Consider the following 19,716-nt stretch of genomic DNA (forward strand, 5'->3'; position numbering starts at 1 on the left):
TTTTCGGGCGGCTTCGGCGTTCGGGCATAGCCGACCATGTAAAAAATGTACCCCTCCAGCAAAAAACAATGTTTAAAACGTCCCGTTTTTTCGCCGCAAATCTTGGGACAAAACGCCTATTTGATGTCGCCGCAATACGCGGCAGATCACCTAGGCTGAGGTGTTAATGGAGCCTCAGGGTCCTTTCACACGGAGTGGACCGTTTCTGTGTCCGCTCCATGTGTCCGCAAAACATTGTCGGCTATGCCGAACGCCGAAAGCCGCCTGAAAAAAAGGTCCGGGACTTGTTTTGAGCTTCAGGCGTACGGCGTTTCGGCGTTCGGCGTGGAGATGTGAACCATCTCCATAGCCGACAATGTTAAATCACCCCTCCAGCGTATTGCAGGCTGCAATAGCGGCGGGCGGCGGGCGTGAAAACGCCTAGGTGTGAATGGAGCCTAAGCACTTACGCCAACATATCTCGAGATACGCTGCGTAAGTGTAAGGCTCCATTCACACCTAGGCGTTTTCACGCCCGACGCCCGCCGCTATGGCAGCCTGCAATACGCTGGAGGGGTGATTTAACATTGTCAGCTATGGAAATGGTTCACATCACGCCGAACACCAAACGCCTAAAGCTCAAAACAAGTCCCTGACCCTTTTTTTCAGGCGTCTTCGGCCATATTACACAATGTGTAATCACTCAAACGCCGCAATTTGGCGCGGCAAATCGTGGTAAAAAATGCATCAAATCGCCTACGCCTAGGTGTGAATGCAGCCTAACTATGCACCGTCATATCTGTGCGCCGTGCCCATAAACTGAGATACGCCTGAAAATAGGCTTCATCCGACCGACGTAACTTTCCTACGCCGGCGTATCGTGGTGCGCATATTTACGCTGGCCGCCTCATTGCAAATATGCAAATGAGGGAGATACGTCGATTCACGAACGTAGTTGCGCCCGGCGCATAATATACGCGGTTTGCGTAAGTCGTACGTCCGGCATATAGTTATTCCCCATCTATGAGGCGCAACTCATGCAAAGGTATGGACCAGGGAACAGCCGTCGTATTTTACGTCATTTACGTTGTACATGAATAGGGCTGGGCGTAGGTTACGTTCACGTCGTAGGCAGTGATCCGGCGTATCTTAGGGAGTAGTTCCGATGTGATTCTGAGCATGCGCACTGGGTTGCGTCCACTTGTACTTGTCTGTTACTCGGCACATCATTTGCATGGGGTCACGCCGAGGAAACCCAGCGCAGATTTGACAGGGAGTGCTTTGTGAATACTGTGCTTGCCGCTCTGCGCTACACCGGCATAAATATGCGCCAATGTATGTGAATCCGGGGCCTTTGTGTCTCTCACATAAAATCCCTATAAAATACTGTGACGGTATCGGTATGATATCCCCGTCAAGCATTCCCTCCTCTTCATACAAGAACATCACAGGATTCCCCACACATGAGTCAAGACTGGATGCTGGAACCAAGACACTTTATTGACACAAAAACTCAGCTTATATGTGGTTACAGCCTGTTAGGAACGCCCCCCTCACACAGTGGGGTTTCCCATACAGATTATAGGAGACAAGTCGGAGCCGACCCTGCAGACACGTTTCTTTAGATAAAGACATCAGTGGAGTTAATTACTACACTGAAGCAATCAGAATAATTAACATACTACTTCTCTAATCATTTAGCCTGATGATACAATACTCATCTTTTAAGGGTAAACACAGATCTTCTTTACACAACACAATAGATCAATTAACGTTTAGAATAGTGAGGGGACATTAGCACGTCAATAACCTGTCAGAGGAATGAATCACACATGAAATTCCTTTCTACATCTACCCATGGCTAGCAGGGAGCAGTACACTGAGACATATAGGCAAATGTATCACAATGGCCCCCCTTTTGCTCCCTGCTCCGGCAAATCCGGTTGGACCTTCCCTGGTCCAGTAGGGTTGACGGGTTCAGAGCTTTTAGTCCGAGGTTAACTCCGTTTGGCATGACTGACCTCTCTTGACAACTGCTTCAGACTCAGGTATGTCACCGGGTCGTCAGATCACACGCCGGTCAGTCCCCAAGTCTTTGTGCGATCTGCAAAGTCACCAGAAGTCAGTGTGAAGACAGCGAATGGGTCTGTGCGCCGCCGTCTAGGTGTCCCGCTATGGGAGGGGGCAGGTTATGGCTCTGAAGTGACAATCACAGGAGATTCATAAAAAGGAAAAGTTATATTTGTTGTAGCACTGGTGCTCAGAGTCCGGGGGGGGGGGAGAGAGGGGACTCAGAGCCCCATAAGGTCAGCCACCCCCTGCTCCCTCCGCAGCCGCCGGTTCTCCTCTTGGAGCTTCTCCAGCTCCATCTCCAGTTCATGGAGCCTGGGGGGGTCAGCCCGCTGTGACCTCAGGTGGTTGTTCTCCTCCTCCATGCGGCTTATGCACTCCTCCAGCTCCATGTACTCACGGATCAGCTCCTGCTTGCTCATGTCCTGCAGGCTCTCCACGTGGTCCTTCATCATCAGGAACTGGGTGGTGGTGTAAGGGGCCACCGGTGGGCCCTTGGCGAACATCTCGGCCCGCATCTGGGACGCCCGCTGCGACTCCCTCTCCTCCAGTCGCTTATTCTCCTCCCAGGTCAGCTTGTTATACGGCTTCCAGGACCTCTTCTTCTTGAAGGGTGGCCGGCGGTGCCTCTTTCTGCCCAGCTCCCTCCAGGGCCCCTCCGGCTCAGGGCTGGAGCCCATGACCAGCTGACAATGGTGTTCCCTGTTGTCCGTAATAACAGATTGTACCATGAGGGCTTCGTAAGGGGTGCCCAATGGTTCTTCCCGACCCCGCTCCTGGGGATCCCAAGCCGAGTCTACACAATGGGCTGCTGCTGGTGGGCGGTACCCAGGTTGAGACCAATTTGACCTGGTGTTGTCATTCATGGGGCAATTCTGCTTAAAGTGACCCAACTGTTTGCACCGGAAGCAGCGTTGTTCGTTGTCCTCCTGGCGTGGATAGCGAGGGCTAGATGTCACCGGTCTGTTAGGAGGTTGGTATCTAGCGGCTGGTGGGTGGGAGGGCACCGTTTGTGGTGGAGGTTGTTCCTGTGGTGTGATCTGGTTCGTCTTGCGAGTATCCGCATATTCATCCGCCAACTTAGCGGCCTCTGGTAGAGTCATGGGCCTGCGATCTCTCACCCAATCTTTGACATCCGTCTGGATGTGATTGTAAAATTGCTCCAGGAGCATTAGTTGCAAAATGTCCTCTGCGGTGGTGGCCTGGCTGCTGTTAACCCAGTTAGAGGCCGACAGGGACAGCTGGCATGCCCATTCTGCGTAAGAGTCTTTCGTGGTTTTGCGTGAGTCCCTGAACTTCTGTCGGTGGGACTCTGGGGTTACTGCATAACGAGCCAGGAGCACTTCTTTAACCCGGGCGTAGCTATGGATATCCTGATCTGGCACGGTCCGGAAAGCATCAGAAGCTTTGCCTGACAGTTTGCCTGACAATATTGCAACCCACTCTCCTCTAGCTATTCGGTGCAGGTTACATTGTCGCTCAAAATCCGCCAGGAAGTTATCAATCTCACAGTCCTTTTCATCAAAAGCTTTAAAAGCGCTAAACGGAATCTTCCTTGCGTCTGCTGTGCTGTACTCACTGTACGGAGAAGGTGCGGCTGCTTGTTGGACTGCTGCCAGTTTTAACTGTAGTTCTGCGTCCCTTATTTGTTTATCCTTCTGTAGTTCTGCGTCCCTTATTTGTTTAGCCTTCTGTAGCTCTGCGTCTCTTATTTCTTTAGCCTCCTGTAGTTCTGCGTCCCTTATTTGTTTAGCCTTCTGTAGTTCTGTGTCTCTTATTTGTTTAGCCTTCTGTAGTTCTGCGTCCCTTATTTGTTTAGCCTCCTCCGCTAACAGGTCCATCACTTTCAGCACCACATCCGGCGTTGGGTTCGGGCCGAACCACGCTAGCTTCTCTCTCATTAGCTTGTTGGCTGGCGATTCCTCCTCCTGAATCACTGGTGTATCCATCTCTTGTACTGCTGGCGTTGCTGCAATCCCGTCCTCCTGGTCTATCTCCATTGATTCCGCTATGATGACCCGCTTGGTTTTGTTGCTAGCAATCCTTCCAGTAGTTCTTCCAGTGTCTGCTTGGAATCCGGGTGTGAAGGAGAGTAGAAGGGAAGATCCCGCTGCTGCCAACCAATTTGTGACGGTATCGGTATGATATCCCCGTCAAGCATTCCCTCCTCTTCATACAAGAACATCACAGGATTCCCCACACATGAGTCAAGACTGGATGCTGGAACCAAGACACTTTATTGACACAAAAACTCAGCTTATATGTGGTTACAGCCTGTTAGGAACGCCCCCCCTCACACAGTGGGGTTTCCCATACAGATTATAGGAGACAAGTCGGAGCCGACCATGCAGACACGTTTCTTTAGATAAAGACATCACTGGAGTTAATTACTACACTGAAGCAATCAGAATAATTAACATACTACTTCTCTAATCATTTAGCCTGATGATACAATACTCATCTTTTAAGGGTAAACACAGATCTTCTTTACACAACACAATAGATCAATTAACCTTTAGAATAGTGAGGGGACATTAGCACGTCAATAACCTGTCAGAGGAATGAATCACACATGAAATTCCTTTCTACCTCTACCCATGGCTAGCAGGGAGCAGTACACTGAGACATATAGGCAAATGTATCACAAATACATTTATGTTTTTGGTTCTAACATAAGAAAGTGTGGCAAATATCAAGGGGTATGAATACTTTTTCCAGGCCCTGTATATAGAATTACAGATTAATGACACATTGTAGCAATGTTCCATTTCTAGAACTTCCTTATTGTCGGAGATAAATGGTGACATCGATGTTTTGTCCGGCCACACCCCTCTAATCTGCGCTGTCACTGTGTCACCCCCTCCCCCCCCCCCCTGGACTTTACCCCCCTCCCCCGTCACCAATCAGTCTGCTGAGTTATCTGAAGATATAAATTGGACTCTGATCTACTTCACACCACATAATAACCCCGTCAGCCGATTCCACCGCCACCCCGTCACCCGATTCCACGGCGACCCCGTCACCCGATTCCACCGCGACCCCGTCACCCGATTCCACCGCGACCCCGTCACCCGATTCCACCGCGACCCCGTCACCCGATTCCACCGCGACCCCGTCACCCGATTCCACCGCGACCCCTCACCCGATTCCACCGCGACCCCGTCACCCGATTCCACCGCGACCCCCTCACCCGATTCCACAGCGACCTCGTCACCCGATTCCACCGCGACCCCGTCACCCGATTCCACCATCACCCGATTCCACCGCGACCCTGTCACCCGATTCCACCGCGACCCCCTTACCCGATTCCACCCCGACCCCCTCACCCGATTCCACCGCGACCCCGTCACCCGATTCCACCGCGACCCCGTCACCCGATTCCACCGCGACCCCCGTCACCCGATTCCACCGCGACCCCCGTCACCCGATTCCACCGCGACCCCGTCACCCGATTCCACCGCGACCCCATCACCCGATTCCACCGCGACCACCTCACCCGATTCCACCGCGACCCCATTACCATATTCCACCACGACCCCTTCACCCGATTAAACCGCGATGACATCACCCGATTCAACCGCGACCCCCGTCACCCGATTCCACCGCGACCCCCGTCACCCGATTCCACCGTCACCCGATTCCACCGCGACCCCCGTCACCCGATTCCACCGTCACCCGTTTCCACCCTGACCCTCTCACCCAATTCCACCGCGACCCCTTCATCCGATTCCACCGCGACCCCGTCACCCGATTCCACCGCGACCCCGTCACCCGATTCCACCGCGACCCCGTCACCCGATTCCACCGCGACCCCGTCACCCGATTCCACCGCGACCCCGTCACTCGATTCCACCGCGACCCTGTCACTCGATTCCACTGCGACCCCGTCACTCGATTCCACCGCGACCCTGTCACTCGATTCCACCGCGACCCCCGTCACCCGATTCCACCGCGACCCCGTCACCCGATTCCACCGCCACCCCCTCACCCGTTTCCACCCCGACCCCCTCACCCGATTCCACCGCGACCCCGTCACCCGATTCCATCGCGACCACCTCACCCGATTCCACCGCGACCCCGTCACCCGATTCCACCGCGACCCCCGTCACCCGATTCCACCGCGACCCCGTCACCCGATTCCACCGCGACCCCCGTCACCCGATTCCACCGCGACCCCCTCACCCGATTCCACCGCGACCCCCTCACCCGATTCCACCGCGACCCCGTCACCCGATTCCACCGCGACCCCGTCACCCGATTCCACCGCGACCCCGTCACCCGATTCCACCGCGACCCCGTCACCCGATTCCACCGCGACCCCGTCACCCGATTTCACCGCGACCCCTTCACCCGATTCCACCGCGACCCCGTCACCCGATTCCACCGCGACCCCGTCACCCGATTCCACCGCGACCCCCGTCACCCGATTCCACCGCGACCCCGTCACCCGATTCCACCGCGACCCCGTCACCCGATTTCACCGCGACCCCTTCACCCGATTCCACTGCGACCCCGTCACCCGATTCCACCGCGACCCCTTCACCCGATTCTACCGCGACCCCGTCACCTGATTCCACCGCCACCCCGTCACCCGATTCCACCGCGACCCCCTCACCCGATTCCACCGCCACCCCGTCACCCGATTCCACCGCGACCCCCTCACCCGATTCCACCGCCACCCCGTCACCCGATTCCACTGCGACTCCCTCACCCGATTCCACCGCGACCCCCTCACCCGATTCCACCGCGACCCCGTCACCCGATTCCACCGCGACCCCGTCACCCGATTCTACCGCACCCCCGTCACCTGATTCCACCGCGACCCCGTCACCCGATTCCACCGTCACCCCGTCACCCGATTCCACAGCGACCCCGTCACCCGATTCCACAGCGACCCCGTCACCCGATTCCACCGCGACCCCCGTCACCCGATTCCACCGTCACCCGATTCCACCACGACCCCCTCATCCGATTCCACAGCGACCCCCTCACCCGATTCCACCGCGACCCAGTCACCCGATTCCACCGCGACCCCGTCACCCGATTCCACCGCGACCCCCTCACCCGATTCCACCGCCACCCCGTCACCCGATTCCACCGTCACCCGATTCCACCACGACCCCCTCATCCGATTCCACCACGACCCCCTCACCCGATTCCACCGCCACCCCCTCACCCGATTCCACCGCCACCCCGTCACCCGATTCCACCGCGACCCCGTCACCCGATTCCACCGCGACCCCGTCACCCGATTCCACCGCGACCCCGTCACCCGATTCCACCGCGACCCCGTCACCCGATTCCACCGCGACCCCTTCACCCGATTCCACCGCGACCCAGTCACCCGATTCCACCGCGACCCCTTCACCCGATTCCACCGCGACCCCGTCACCCGATTCCACCGCGACCCCCTCACCCGATTCCACCGCCACCCCGTCACCCGATTCCACCGTCACCCGATTCCACCACGACCCCCTCATCCGATTCCACCACGACCCCCTCACCCGATTCCACCGCCACCCCCTCACCCGATTCCACCGCGACCCCCGTCACCCGATTCCACCGCGACCCCGTCACCCGATTCCACCGCGACCCCCGTCACCCGATTCCACCGCGACCCCGTCACTCGATTCCACCGCGACCCTGTCACTCGATTCCACTGCGACCCCGTCACTCGATTCCACCGCGACCCTGTCACTCGATTCCACTGCGACCCCGTCACTCGATTCCACCGCGACCCTGTCACTCGATTCCACCGCGACCCTGTCACTCGATTCCACTGCGACCCCGTCACCCGATTCCACCGCCACCCCGTCACCCGATTCCACCGCGACCCTGTCACTCGATTCCACCGCGACCCTGTCACTCGATTCCACCGCGACCCCCTCACCCGATTCCACCATGACTCCGTCACCCGATTCCACCGCGACCCCGTCACCCAAATCCACCGTCACCCCGTCACCCGATTCCACTGCGACCCCCTCACCCGATTCCACCGCGACCCCGTCACCCGATTCCACCGCGACCCCGTCACCCGATTCCACCACGACCCCTTCACCCGATTCCACCGTCACCCCGTCACCCGATTCCACTGCGACCCCCTCACCCGATTCCACCGCGACCCCGTCACCCGATTCCACCGCCACCCCGTCACCCGATTCCACCGCGACCCTGTCACTCGATTCCACCGCGACCCTGTCACTCGATTCCACTGCGACCCCGTCACTCGATTCCACCGCGACCCTGTCACTCGATTCCACCGCGACCCTGTCACTCGATTCCACTGCGACCCCGTCACCCGATTCCACCGCCACCCCGTCACCCGATTCCACCGCGACCCTGTCACTCGATTCCACCGCGACCCTGTCACCCGATTCCACCGCGACCCCGTCACCCGATTTCACCACGACCCCTTCACCCGATTCCACTGCGACCCCGTCACCCGATTCCACCGCGACCCCTTCACCCGATTCTACCGCGACCCCGTCACCTGATTCCACCGCCACCCCGTCACCCGATTCCACCGCGACCCCCTCACCCGATTCCACCGCCACCCCGTCACCCGATTCCACCGCGACCCCCTCACCCGATTCCACCGCCACCCCGTCACCCGATTCCACTGCGACCCCCTCACCCGATTCCACCGCGACCCCCTCACCCGATTCCACCGCGACCCCGTCACCCGATTCCACCGCGACCCCGTCACCCGATTCTACCGCACCCCCGTCACCTGATTCCACCGCGACCCCGTCACCCGATTCCACCGCGACCCCGTCACCCGATTCTACCGCACCCCCGTCACCCGATTCCACAGCGACCCCGTCACCCGATTCCACAGCGACCCCGTCACCCGATTCCACCGCGACCCCCGTCACCCGATTCCACCGTCACCCGATTCCACCGTGACCCCCTCACCCGATTCCACAGCGACCCCCTCACCCGATTCCACAGCGACCCCCTCACCCGATTCCACAGCGACCCCCTCATCCGATTCCACAGCGACCCCCTCACCCGATTCCACCGCGACCCCGTCACCCGATTCCACCGCGACCCCCTCACCCGATTCCACCGCCACCCCGTCACCCGATTCCACCGTCACCCGATTCCACCACGACCCCCTCATCCGATTCCACCACGACCCCCTCACCCGATTCCACCGCCACCCCCTCACCCGATTCCACCGCCACCCCGTCACCCGATTCCACCGCGACCCCGTCACCCGATTCCACCGCGACCCCGTCACCCGATTCCACCGCGACCCCGTCACCCGATTCCACCGCGACCCCGTCACCCGATTCCACCGCGACTCCTTCACCCGATTCCACCGCGACCCAGTCACCCGATTCCACCGCGACCCCGTCACCCGATTCCACCGCGACCCCCTCACCCGATTCCACCGCCACCCCCGTCACCCGATTCCACCGTCACCCGATTCCACCACGACCCCCTCATCCGATTCCACCACGACCCCCTCACCCGATTCCACCGCCACCCCCTCACCCGATTCCACCGCCACCCTGTCACCCGATTCCACCGCGACCCCGTCACCCGATTCCACCGCGACCCCGTCACCCGATTCCACCGCGACCCCGTCACTCGATTCCACCGCGACCCTGTCACTCGATTCCACTGCGACCCCGTCACTCGATTCCACCGCGACCCTGTCACTCGATTCCACTGCGACCCCGTCACCCGATTCCACCGCGACCCCCTCACCCGATTCCACCGCCACCCCGTCACCCGATTCCACCGCGACCCTGTCACTCGATTCCACCGCGACCCTGTCACTCGATTCCACTGCGACCCCGTCACTCGATTCCACCGCGACCCTGTCACTCGATTCCACCGCGACCCTGTCACTCGATTCCACTGCGACCCCGTCACCCGATTCCACCGCCACCCCGTCACCCGATTCCACCGCGACCCTGTCACTCGATTCCACCGCGACCCTGTCACTCGATTCCACCGCGACCCCCTCACCCGATTCCACCATGACTCCGTCACCCGATTCCACCGCGACCCCGTCACCCAAATCCACCGTCACCCCGTCACCCGATTCCACTGCGACCCCCTCACCCGATTCCACCGCGACCCCGTCACCCGATTCCACCGTCACCCGATTCCACCGCGACCCCGTCACCCGATTCCACCGCGACCCGATTCCACCGCGACCCCGTCACCCGATTCCACCGCGACCCCCGTCACCCGATTCCACCGTCACCCGATTCCACCGCGACCCCGTCACCCGATTCCACCGCGACCCGATTCCACCGCGACCCCGTCACCCGATTCCACCGCGACCCCCGTCACCCGATTCCACCGTCACCCGATTCCACCACGACCCCCTCATCCGATTCCACAGCGACCCCCTCACCCGATTCCACCGCGACCCAGTCACCCGATTCCACCGCGACCCCATCACCCGATTCCACCGCAACCCCCTCACCCGATTCCACCGCGACCCCCTCACCCGATTCCACCGCGACCCCGTCACCCGATTCCACCGCGACCCCGTCACCCGATTCCACCGCGACCCCCGTCACCCGATTCCACCACGACCCCCTCATCCGATTCCACAGCGACCCCCTCACCCGATTCCACCGCGACCCCGTCACCCGATTCCACCGCGACCCCGTCACCCGATTCCACCGCGACCCCGTGGTGGAATCGGGATTCGGATGGAGCCGGAGGGATTAGAGCCTCTGTCAGGTTTTTATCTCCATCTTTGTCACCTTTTGGGGAGATTTTCCTTCATTTCCTGTCTGGACAGGAAGTGATGACAATTCCTCCTATGGGGTGACATTTTTTTACCTTCCTGTCCCGGTGACAACTCCTCCCCTTTCCTTACAGTTGTCACCGGGACAGGAAGTGAGGGAAAATCTCCCTGTGGTGAGGGTGACACAGGCATGTTCCCACCTACCCCTGTCCCCCGGTGCTATGGGGGGGTGTCACACCCCGGGGTCACACCTTCCCTCCCCCATCCTCACAGTATAAAGTGTAATGTGGAGGAGTCCCTGTGTCTCACATGATCGGTGTCAGAGGGGAGGAAGTGGCGATGGGGACACGGCGGGCGGGGGAGGGGGCGGTGATGAAATGCGGTCTGTGATTTCACAATGGTGTCTGTACAAAGACTGGAGCCCGTCCATGTGTGCCGAGACGCTACATCCCCTCCCCCCGCCCCATCTACCTCGCCTCCCCCAATCTACATCCCCTCCCCCTGCCCCCCATCTACCTCGCCTCCCCCCATCTACATCCCCCCCCCAATCTACATCCCCTCCCCCTGCCCCCCATCTACCTCGCCTCCCCCCATCTACCCCCCCCCCCCAATCTACATCCCCTCTCCCTGCCCCCCATCTACCTCGCCTCCCCCCATCTACACCCCCCCCCCCCCCCCATCTATATCCCCTCCCCCCCATCTACATCCCCTCCCCCCCATCTACCTCCCCCCGCCCCCCATCTACATGATTATCACATTATTATATGAATTCTTTCCATTCTCATCACAGACCTTCATTTACACCCAATGATGTCATCACCGGGTCTCTGTGCCCCTCTATGCAATGCAGGCAGATCACGGCTGGTGGGAGGGGCCATCAGGGGGCGGTACATATCTTCCTGACCTCCCCGGCCTCAGTCCTGATGCAAGCAGTGGGAGGAGTTATGTAAATAGCAGAATGCCTTGATGGGTGGAGTCAGTCTGGGAGGAGTGGGTGGTCCTAGACAGGCTGTATTTGCATAGGTAACGCCCACATTGTAATGCCAAGTCTCCAATGAATAAAAGGGGTGGGGCCTGGGACAGTCAGGCTGGAGAGAAGATCTAGATGATGCTGGACGTCCTCCAATCAGGAAATGGGGTGGGGCTCTATCTGACTTGCTGCAGCTTCTAATGCACATGGTGAGAAGCTCACAGTGTGCGGTGATATCAGAGGAAGACTTTTCAGTTCAGGGGAGGAGCCGATACACCTGTGCAAGAGTGAAGGGGAGGAGCCGGTACACCTGTGTAATACTGAAGGGGAGGAGCCGGTACACCTATACAAGACTGAAGGGGAGGAGCCTGTACACCTGTGCAAGACTGGAGGGGAGGAGCCGGTACACCTGTGCAAGACTGAAGGGGAGGAGTCGGTACACCTGTGCAAGACTGAAGGGGAGGAGCCGATACACCTGTGCAAGACTGAAGGGGAGGAGTTGGTACACCTGTGCAAGACTGAAGGGGAGGAGCCGATACACCTGTGCAAGACTGAAGGGGAGGAGCCGGTACACCTGTGCAAGACTGAAAGGGAGGAGCCGGTACACCTGTGTAAGACTGAAGAGGAGGAGCCGATACACCTGTGCAAGACTGAAGGGGAGGAGTTGGTACACCTGTGCAAGACTGAAGGGGAGGAGCCGATACACCTGTGCAAGACTGAAGGGGAGGAGCCGGTACACCTGTGCAAGACTGAAAGGGAGGAGCCGGTACACCTGTGTAAGACTGAAGAGGAGGAGCTGGTACACCTGTGCAAGACTGAAGGGGAGGAGCCGGTACACCTGTGCAAGACTGAAGGGGAGGAGCCGGTACACCTGTGCAAGACTGAAGGGGAGGAGCCGGTACACCTGTGCAAGACTGAAGAGGAGGAGCCGGTACACCTGTGCAAGACTGAAGGGGAGGAGCCATTACACCTGTGTAAGCCTGAAGGGGAGGAGCCGGTACACCTGTGTAAAACTGAAGAGGAGGAGCCGGTACACCTGTGCAAGACTGAAAGGGAGGAGCCATTACGCCTGTGTAAGGCTGAAGGGGAGGAGCCGGTACACCTGTGCACCACTGAAGGGGAGGAGCCGGTACACCTGTGCAAGACTGAAGGGGAGGAGCCGATACACCTGTGCAAGACTGAAGGGGAGGAGCCGATTCACCTGTGCACCAGTGAAGGGGAGGAGCCGGTACACCTGTGCAAGACTGAAGGGGAGGAGCCGATACACCTGTGCAAGACTGAAGGGGAGGAGCCGATTCACCTGTGCACCAGTGAAGGGGAGGAGCCGGTACACCTGTGCAAGACTGAAGGGGAGGAGCCGGTACACATGTGCAAGACTGAAGGGGAGGAGCCGGTACACAAGTGCAAGACTGAAAGGGAGGAGCCGGTACACCTGTGTAAGACTGAAGAGGAGGAGCTGGTACACCTGTGCAAGACTGAAGGGGAGGAGCCGGTACACCTGTGCAAGACTGAAGGGGAGGAGCCGGTACACCTGTGCAAGACTGAAGGGGAGGAGCCGGTACACCTGTGCAAGACTGAAGAGGAGGAGCCGGTACACCTGTGCAAGACTGAAGGGGAGGAGCCATTACACCTGTGTAAGCCTGAAGGGGAGGAGCCGGTACACCTGTGTAAAACTGAAGAGGAGGAGCCGGTACACCTGTGCAAGACTGAAAGGGAGGAGCCGGTACACCTGTGCAAGACTGAAGGGGAGGAGCCGATACACCTGTGTAAGGCTGAAGGGGAGGAGCCATTACACCTGTGTAAGCCTGAAGGGGAGGAGCCGGTACACCTGTGTAAAACTGAAGAGGAGGAGCCGGTACACCTGTGCAAGACTGAAAGGGAGGAGCCGGTACACCTGTGTAATACTGAAGGGGAGGAGCCGGTACACCTATACAAGACTGAAGGGGAGGAGCCTGTACACCTGTGCAAGACTGGAGGGGAGGAGCCGGTACACCTGTGCAAGACTGAAGGGGAGGAGTCGGTACACCTGTGCAAGACTGAAGGGGAGGAGCCGATACACCTGTGCAAGACTGAAGGGGAGGAGTTGGTACACCTGTGCAAGACTGAAGGGGAGGAGCCGATACACCTGTGCAAGACTGAAGGGGAGGAGCCGGTACACCTGTGCAAGACTGAAAGGGAGGAGCCGGTACACCTGTGTAAGACTGAAGAGGAGGAGCCGATACACCTGTGCAAGACTGAAGGGGAGGAGTTGGTACACCTGTGCAAGACTGAAGGGGAGGAGCCGATACACCTGTGCAAGACTGAAGGGGAGGAGCCGGTACACCTGTGCAAGACTGAAGGGGAGGAGCCGGTACACCTGTGTAAGACTGAAGAGGAGGAGCTGGTACACCTGTGCAAGACTGAAGGGGAGGAGCCGGTACACCTGTGCAAGACTGAAGGGGAGGAGCCGGTACACCTGTGCAAGACTGAAGGGGAGGAGCCGGTACACCTGTGCAAGACTGAAGAGGAGGAGCCGGTACACCTGTGCAAGACTGAAGGGGAGGAGCCATTACACCTGTGTAAGCCTGAAGGGGAGGAGCCGGTACACCTGTGTAAAACTGAAGAGGAGGAGCCGGTACACCTGTGCAAGACTGAAAGGGAGGAGCCATTACGCCTGTGTAAGGCTGAAGGGGAGGAGCCGGTACACCTGTGCACCACTGAAGGGGAGGAGCCGGTACACCTGTGCAAGACTGAAGGGGAGGAGCCGATTCACCTGTGCAAGACTGAAGGGGAGGAGCCGATTCACCTGTGCACCAGTGAAGGGGAGGAGCCGGTACACCTGTGCAAGACTGAAGGGGAGGAGCCGATACACCTGTGCAAGACTGAAGGGGAGGAGCCGATTCACCTGTGCACCAGTGAAGGGGAGGAGCCGGTACACCTGTGCAAGACTGAAGGGGAGGAGCCGGTACACATGTGCAAGACTGAAGGGGAGGAGCCGGTACACCAGTGCAAGACTGAAAGGGAGGAGCCGGTACACCTGTGTAAGACTGAAGAGGAGGAGCTGGTACACCTGTGCAAGACTGAAGGGGAGGAGCCGGTACACCTGTGCAAGACTGAAGGGGAGGAGCCGGTACACCTGTGCAAGACTGAAGGGGAGGAGCCGGTACACCTGTGCAAGACTGAAGAGGAGGAGCCGGTACACCTGTGCAAGACTGAAGGGGAGGAGCCATTACACCTGTGTAAGCCTGAAGGGGAGGAGCCGGTACACCTGTGTAAAACTGAAGAGGAGGAGCCGGTACACCTGTGCAAGACTGAAAGGGAGGAGCCGGTACACCTGTGCAAGACTGAAGGGGAGGAGCCGATACACCTGTGTAAGGCTGAAGGGGAGGAGCCATTACACCTGTGTAAGCCTGAAGGGGAGGAGCCGGTACACCTGTGTAAAACTGAAGAGGAGGAGCCGGTACACCTGTGCAAGACTGAAAGGGAGGAGCCGGTACACCTGTGCAAGACTGAAGGGGAGGAGCCGATACACCTGTGTAAGGCTGAAGGGGAGGAAATAAACATGAATTACAGAAAAATGTACAAAACAAATCCAGAGAATAATAAAGTGCAACTAACAGTTATGGGTGGAGCTCAGACATCCCCCATCCCCCAACCTCCTCAGTGACCCATTTGTAAGGATTTCCATCTATCTGGCCTCACAATGGCCGCCTGTGTGGAGACACCTCGGACTCCTCCTCTGCAGGCCCGTGGAACCATTATTATAGACAACCAGCGGCTGTCACAGCAAAAATGGCGGCACCCATATCAGGGGACATTTTCTGTGCTACGCTCTTGTGACATTTTCTTCAGCCTTGCGTCCTTCAACAACGCCCAACACAGGGAAACAATCGGTTACCATAACAACTGACCCCGCCCTTATAGTGATTGACATCCCAGGAAGATTGTCCCTTCCCGGAAGTCGTACAGGATCCAGGCGTGTCACGTGAGTGGTGTGTATAGAGATGTATATATACTGTGTGTGATGTATATAGAGATGTATACAGGATGTGGTGTGTGTACATTGGGGTGCCCCCCCCACCAGTCTTCCCTGGTCCTCTCCAGTGTGCCCCCCCCCCAGTCTTCCCTGGTCCTCTCCAGTGTGCCCCCCACCATTCTTCCCTGGTCCTCTCCAGTGTGCCCCCCCCCCACCATTCTTCCCTGGTCCTCTCCAGTGTGCCCCCCCCCTGGTCCTCTCCAGTGTGCCCCCCACCATTCTTCCCTGGTCCTCTCCAGTGTGCCCCCCCAACAGTCTTCCCTGGTCCTCTCCAGTGTGCCCCCCCCACCAGTCTTCCCTGGTCCTCTCCAGTGTGCCCCCCCAACAGTCTTCCCTGGTCCTCTCCAGTGTGCCCCCCCCACCAGTCTTCCCTGGTCCTCTCCAGTGTGCCCCCCCCACCATTCTTCCCTGGTCCTCTCCAGTGTGCCCCCCCCCCCAGTCTTCCCTGGTCCTCTCCAGTGTGCCCCCCCCCACCATTCTTCCCTGGTCCTCTCCAGTGTGCCCCCCCACCATTCTTCCCTGGTCCTCTCCAGTGTGCCCCCCCCCCACCAGTCTTCCCTGGTCCTCTCCAGTGTGCCCTCCCCCACCAGTCTTCCCTGGTCCTCTCCAGTGTGCCCCCCCCCCACCAGTCTTCCCTGGTCCTCTCCAGTGTTCCCCCCCCCCCCCCAGTCTTCCCTGGTCCTCTCCAGTGTGCCCCCCCCCACCAGTCTTCCCTGGTCCTCTCCAGTGTGCCCCCCCCCCAGTCTTCTCTGGTCCTCTCCAGTGTGCCCCCCCCACCATTCTTCCCTGGTCCTCTCCAGTGTGCCCCCCCCATTCTTCCCTGGTCCTCTCCAGTGTGCCCCCCCCACCAGTCTTCCCTGGTCCTCTCCAGTGTGCCCCCCCCCCACCAGTCTTCCCTGGTCCTCTCCAGTGTGCCCCCCCCCACCAGTCTTCCCTGGTCCTCTCCAGTGTGCCCCCCCACCAGTCTTCCCTGGTCCTCTCCAGTGTGCCCCCCCCCCACCAGTCTTCCCTGGTCCTCTCCAGTGCCCCCCCCACCAGTCTTCCCTGGTCCTCTCCAGTGTGCCCCCCCCCACCAGTCTTCCCTGGTCCTCTCCAGTGTGCCCCCCCACCATTCTTCCCTGGTCCTCTCCAGTGTGCCCCCCCCACCAGTCTTCCCTGGTCCTCTCCAGTGTGCCCCCCCCACCAGTCTTCCCTGGTCCTCTCCAGTGTGCCCCCCCACCAGTCTTCCCTGGTCCTCTCCAGTGCCCCCCCCACCAGTCTTCCCTGGTCCTCTCCAGTGTGCCCCCCCCCACCAGTCTTCCCTGGTCCTCTCCAGTGTGCCCCCCCCACCAGTCTTCCCAGGTCCTCTCCAGTGTGCCCCCCCCACCAGTCTTCCCTGGTCCTCTCCAGTGTGCCCCCCCCCACCAGTCTTCCCTGGTCCTCTCCAGTGTGCCCCCCCCACCAGTCTTCCCAGGTCCTCTCCAGTGTGCCCCCCCCACCAGTCTTCCCTGGTCCTCTCCAGTGTGCCCCCCCCCCCAGTCTTCCCTGGTCCTCTCCAGTGTGCCCCCCCCATTCTTCCCTGGTCCTCTCCAGTGTGCCCCCCCCACCAGTCTTCCCAGGTCCTCTCCAGTGTGCCCCCCCCACCAGTCTTCCCAGGTCCTCTCCAGTGTGCCCCCCACCAGTCTTCCCTGGTCCTCTCCAGTGTGCCCCCCCCCACCAGTCTTCCCAGGTCCTCTCCAGTGTGCCCCCCCCACCAGTCTTCCCTGGTCCTCTCCAGTGTGCCCCCCCCATTCTTCCCTGGTCCTCTCCAGTGTGCCCCCCCCCACCAGTCTTCCCTGGTCCTCTCCAGTGTGCCCCCCCCCCACCATTCTTCCCTGGTCCTCTCCAGTGTGCCTCCCCCCACCATTCTTCCCTGGTCCTCTCCAGTGTGCCCCCCCCCACCATTCTTCCCTGGTCCTCTCCAGTGTGCCCCCCCCACCAGTCTTCCCTGGTCCTCTCCAGTGTGCCCCCCCCACCAGTCTTCCCTGGTCCTCTCCAGTGTGCCCCCCCCACCAGTCTTCCCTGGTCCTCTCCAGTGTGCCCCCCCCACCATTCTTCCCTGGTCCTCTCCAGTGTGCCCCCCCCCACCATTCTTCCCTGGTCCTCTCCAGTGTGCCCCCCCCCCACCATTCTTCCCTGGTCCTCTCCAGTGTGCCCCCCCCCCACCATTCTTCCCTGGTCCTCTCCAGTGTCCCCCCCCCCCCAGTCTTCCCTGGTCCTCTCCAGTGTGCCCCCCCCCACCAGTCTTCCCTGGTCCTCTCCAGTGTGCCCCCCCCCCCACCAGTCTTCCCTGGTCCTCTCCAGTGTGCCCCTCCAGTGTGCCCCCCCCCACCATTCTTCCCTGGTCCTCTCCAGTGTGCCCCCCCACCAGTCTTCCCTGGTCCTCTCCAGTGTGCCCCCCCCCCCACCAGTCTTCCCAGGTCCTCTCCAGTGTGCCCCCCCCCCCCAGTCTTCCCTGGTCCTCTCCAGTGTGCCCCCACCAGTCTTCCCTGGTCCTCTCCAGTGTGCCCTCCCCCACCATTCTTCCCTGGTCCTCTCCAGTGTGCCCTCCCCCACCAGTCTTCCCTGGTCCTCTCCAGTGTGCCCCCCCCACCAGTCTTCCCTGGTCCTCTCCAGTGTGCCCCCCCCCCCCACCAGTCTTCCCTGGTCCTCTCCAGTGTGCCCCCCCCACCATTCTTCCCTGGTCCTCTCCAGTGTGCCCCCCCCACCATTCTTCCCTGGTCCTCTCCAGTGTGCCCCCCCCCCCCAGTCTTCCCTGGTCCTCTCCAGTGTGCCCCCCCCCACCATTCTTCCCTGGTCCTCTCCAGTGTGCCCCCCCCCCCCCCAGTCTTCCCCGGTCCTCTCCAGTGTGCCCCCCCCCACCAGTCTTCCCTGGTCCTCTCCAGTGTGCCCCCCCCCCCCAGTCTTCTCTGGTCCTCTCCAGTGTGCCCCCCCCCACCATTCTTCCCTGGTCCTCTCCAGTGTGCCCCCCCCCATTCTTCCCTGGTCCTCTCCAGTGTGCCCCCCCACCAGTCTTCCCTGGTCCTCTCCAGTGTGCCCCCCCCCACCAGTCTTCCCTGGTCCTCTCCAGTGTGCCCCCCCCCACCAGTCTTCCCTGGTCCTCTCCAGTGTGCCCCCCCACCAGTCTTCCCTGGTCCTCTCCAGTGCCCCCCCCACCAGTCTTCCCTGGTCCTCTCCAGTGTGCCCCCCCCACCAGTCTTCCCTGGTCCTCTCCAGTGTGCCCCCCCCCACCATTCTTCTCTGGTCCTCTCCAGTGTGCCCCCCCCACCAGTCTTCCCTGGTCCTGTCCAGTGTACCCCCCACCAGTCTTCCCTGGTCCTCTCCAGTGTGTCCCCCCCCACCAGTCTTCCCTGGTCCTCTCCAGTGTGCCCCCCCCCCACCATTCTTCCCTGGTCCTGTCCAGTGTACCCCCCACCAGTCTTCCCTGGTCCTCTCCAGTGTGCCCCCCCCCCCACCATTCTTCCCTGGTCCTGTCCAGTGTACCCCCCACCAGTCTTCCCTGGTCCTCTCCAGTGTGCCCCCCCCCACCAGTCTTCCCTGGTCCTCTCCAGTGTGCCCCCCCCCACCAGTCTTTCCTGGTCCTGTCCAGTGTGCCCCCCCCACCAGTCTTCCCTGGTCCTCTCCAGTGTGCCCCCCCCACCAGTCTTCCCTGGTCCTCTCCAGTGTGCCCCCCCCACCAGTCTTCCCTGGTCCTCTCCAGTGTGCCCCCCCCACCAGTCTTTCCTGGTCCTGTCCAGTGTGCCCCCCCCCCCACCAGTCTTCCCTGGTCCTCTCCAGTGTGCCCCCCCCACCAGCCTTCCCTGGTCCTCTCCAGTGTGCCCCCCCCCCACCAGTCTTCCCTGGTCCTGTCCAGTGTGCCCCCCCCCCCACCATTCTTCCCTGGTCCTCTCCAGTGTGCCCCCCCCCACCAGTCTTCCCTGGTCCTGTCCAGTGTGCCCCCCCCCCCCA

At 60.2% G+C, this 19,716-nt stretch overlaps 2 protein-coding genes across 3 annotated transcripts in view; one reads left to right on the forward strand and one right to left on the reverse strand.

The window, feature by feature from the left end:
* Positions 1 to 7,622: 7,622 nt before the first annotated feature.
* On the reverse strand, positions 7,623 to 9,172 carry LOC120922160 (dentin sialophosphoprotein-like). Its single transcript, XM_040334624.1, has 2 exons — positions 8,989 to 9,172; positions 7,623 to 8,833 (listed from the first exon to the last, which is right to left on the reverse strand). The coding sequence occupies exons 1-2, from the start codon at positions 9,170 to 9,172 to the stop codon at positions 7,623 to 7,625; spliced, it is 1,395 nt and encodes a 464-aa protein (XP_040190558.1).
* A 6,423-nt stretch (positions 9,173 to 15,595) lies between these two features.
* CUNH2orf76 (chromosome unknown C2orf76 homolog) overlaps positions 15,596 to 19,716 on the forward strand; it is a 30,343-nt gene continuing 26,222 nt past the window's right edge. The window contains exon 1 of one of the 2 annotated variants that reach the window (XM_040334612.1): positions 15,596 to 15,699. The gene's annotated coding sequence lies outside the window, so the exon portion shown is untranslated. Of the gene's footprint in view, positions 15,707 to 19,716 lie in introns of both variants that reach the window. The other variant, XM_040334611.1, reaches the window with a different exon arrangement.

This window comes from Rana temporaria, unplaced genomic scaffold (genome assembly GCF_905171775.1).
Source record: "Rana temporaria unplaced genomic scaffold, aRanTem1.1, whole genome shotgun sequence".
Taxonomy (NCBI): Eukaryota; Metazoa; Chordata; class Amphibia; order Anura; family Ranidae; genus Rana; species Rana temporaria.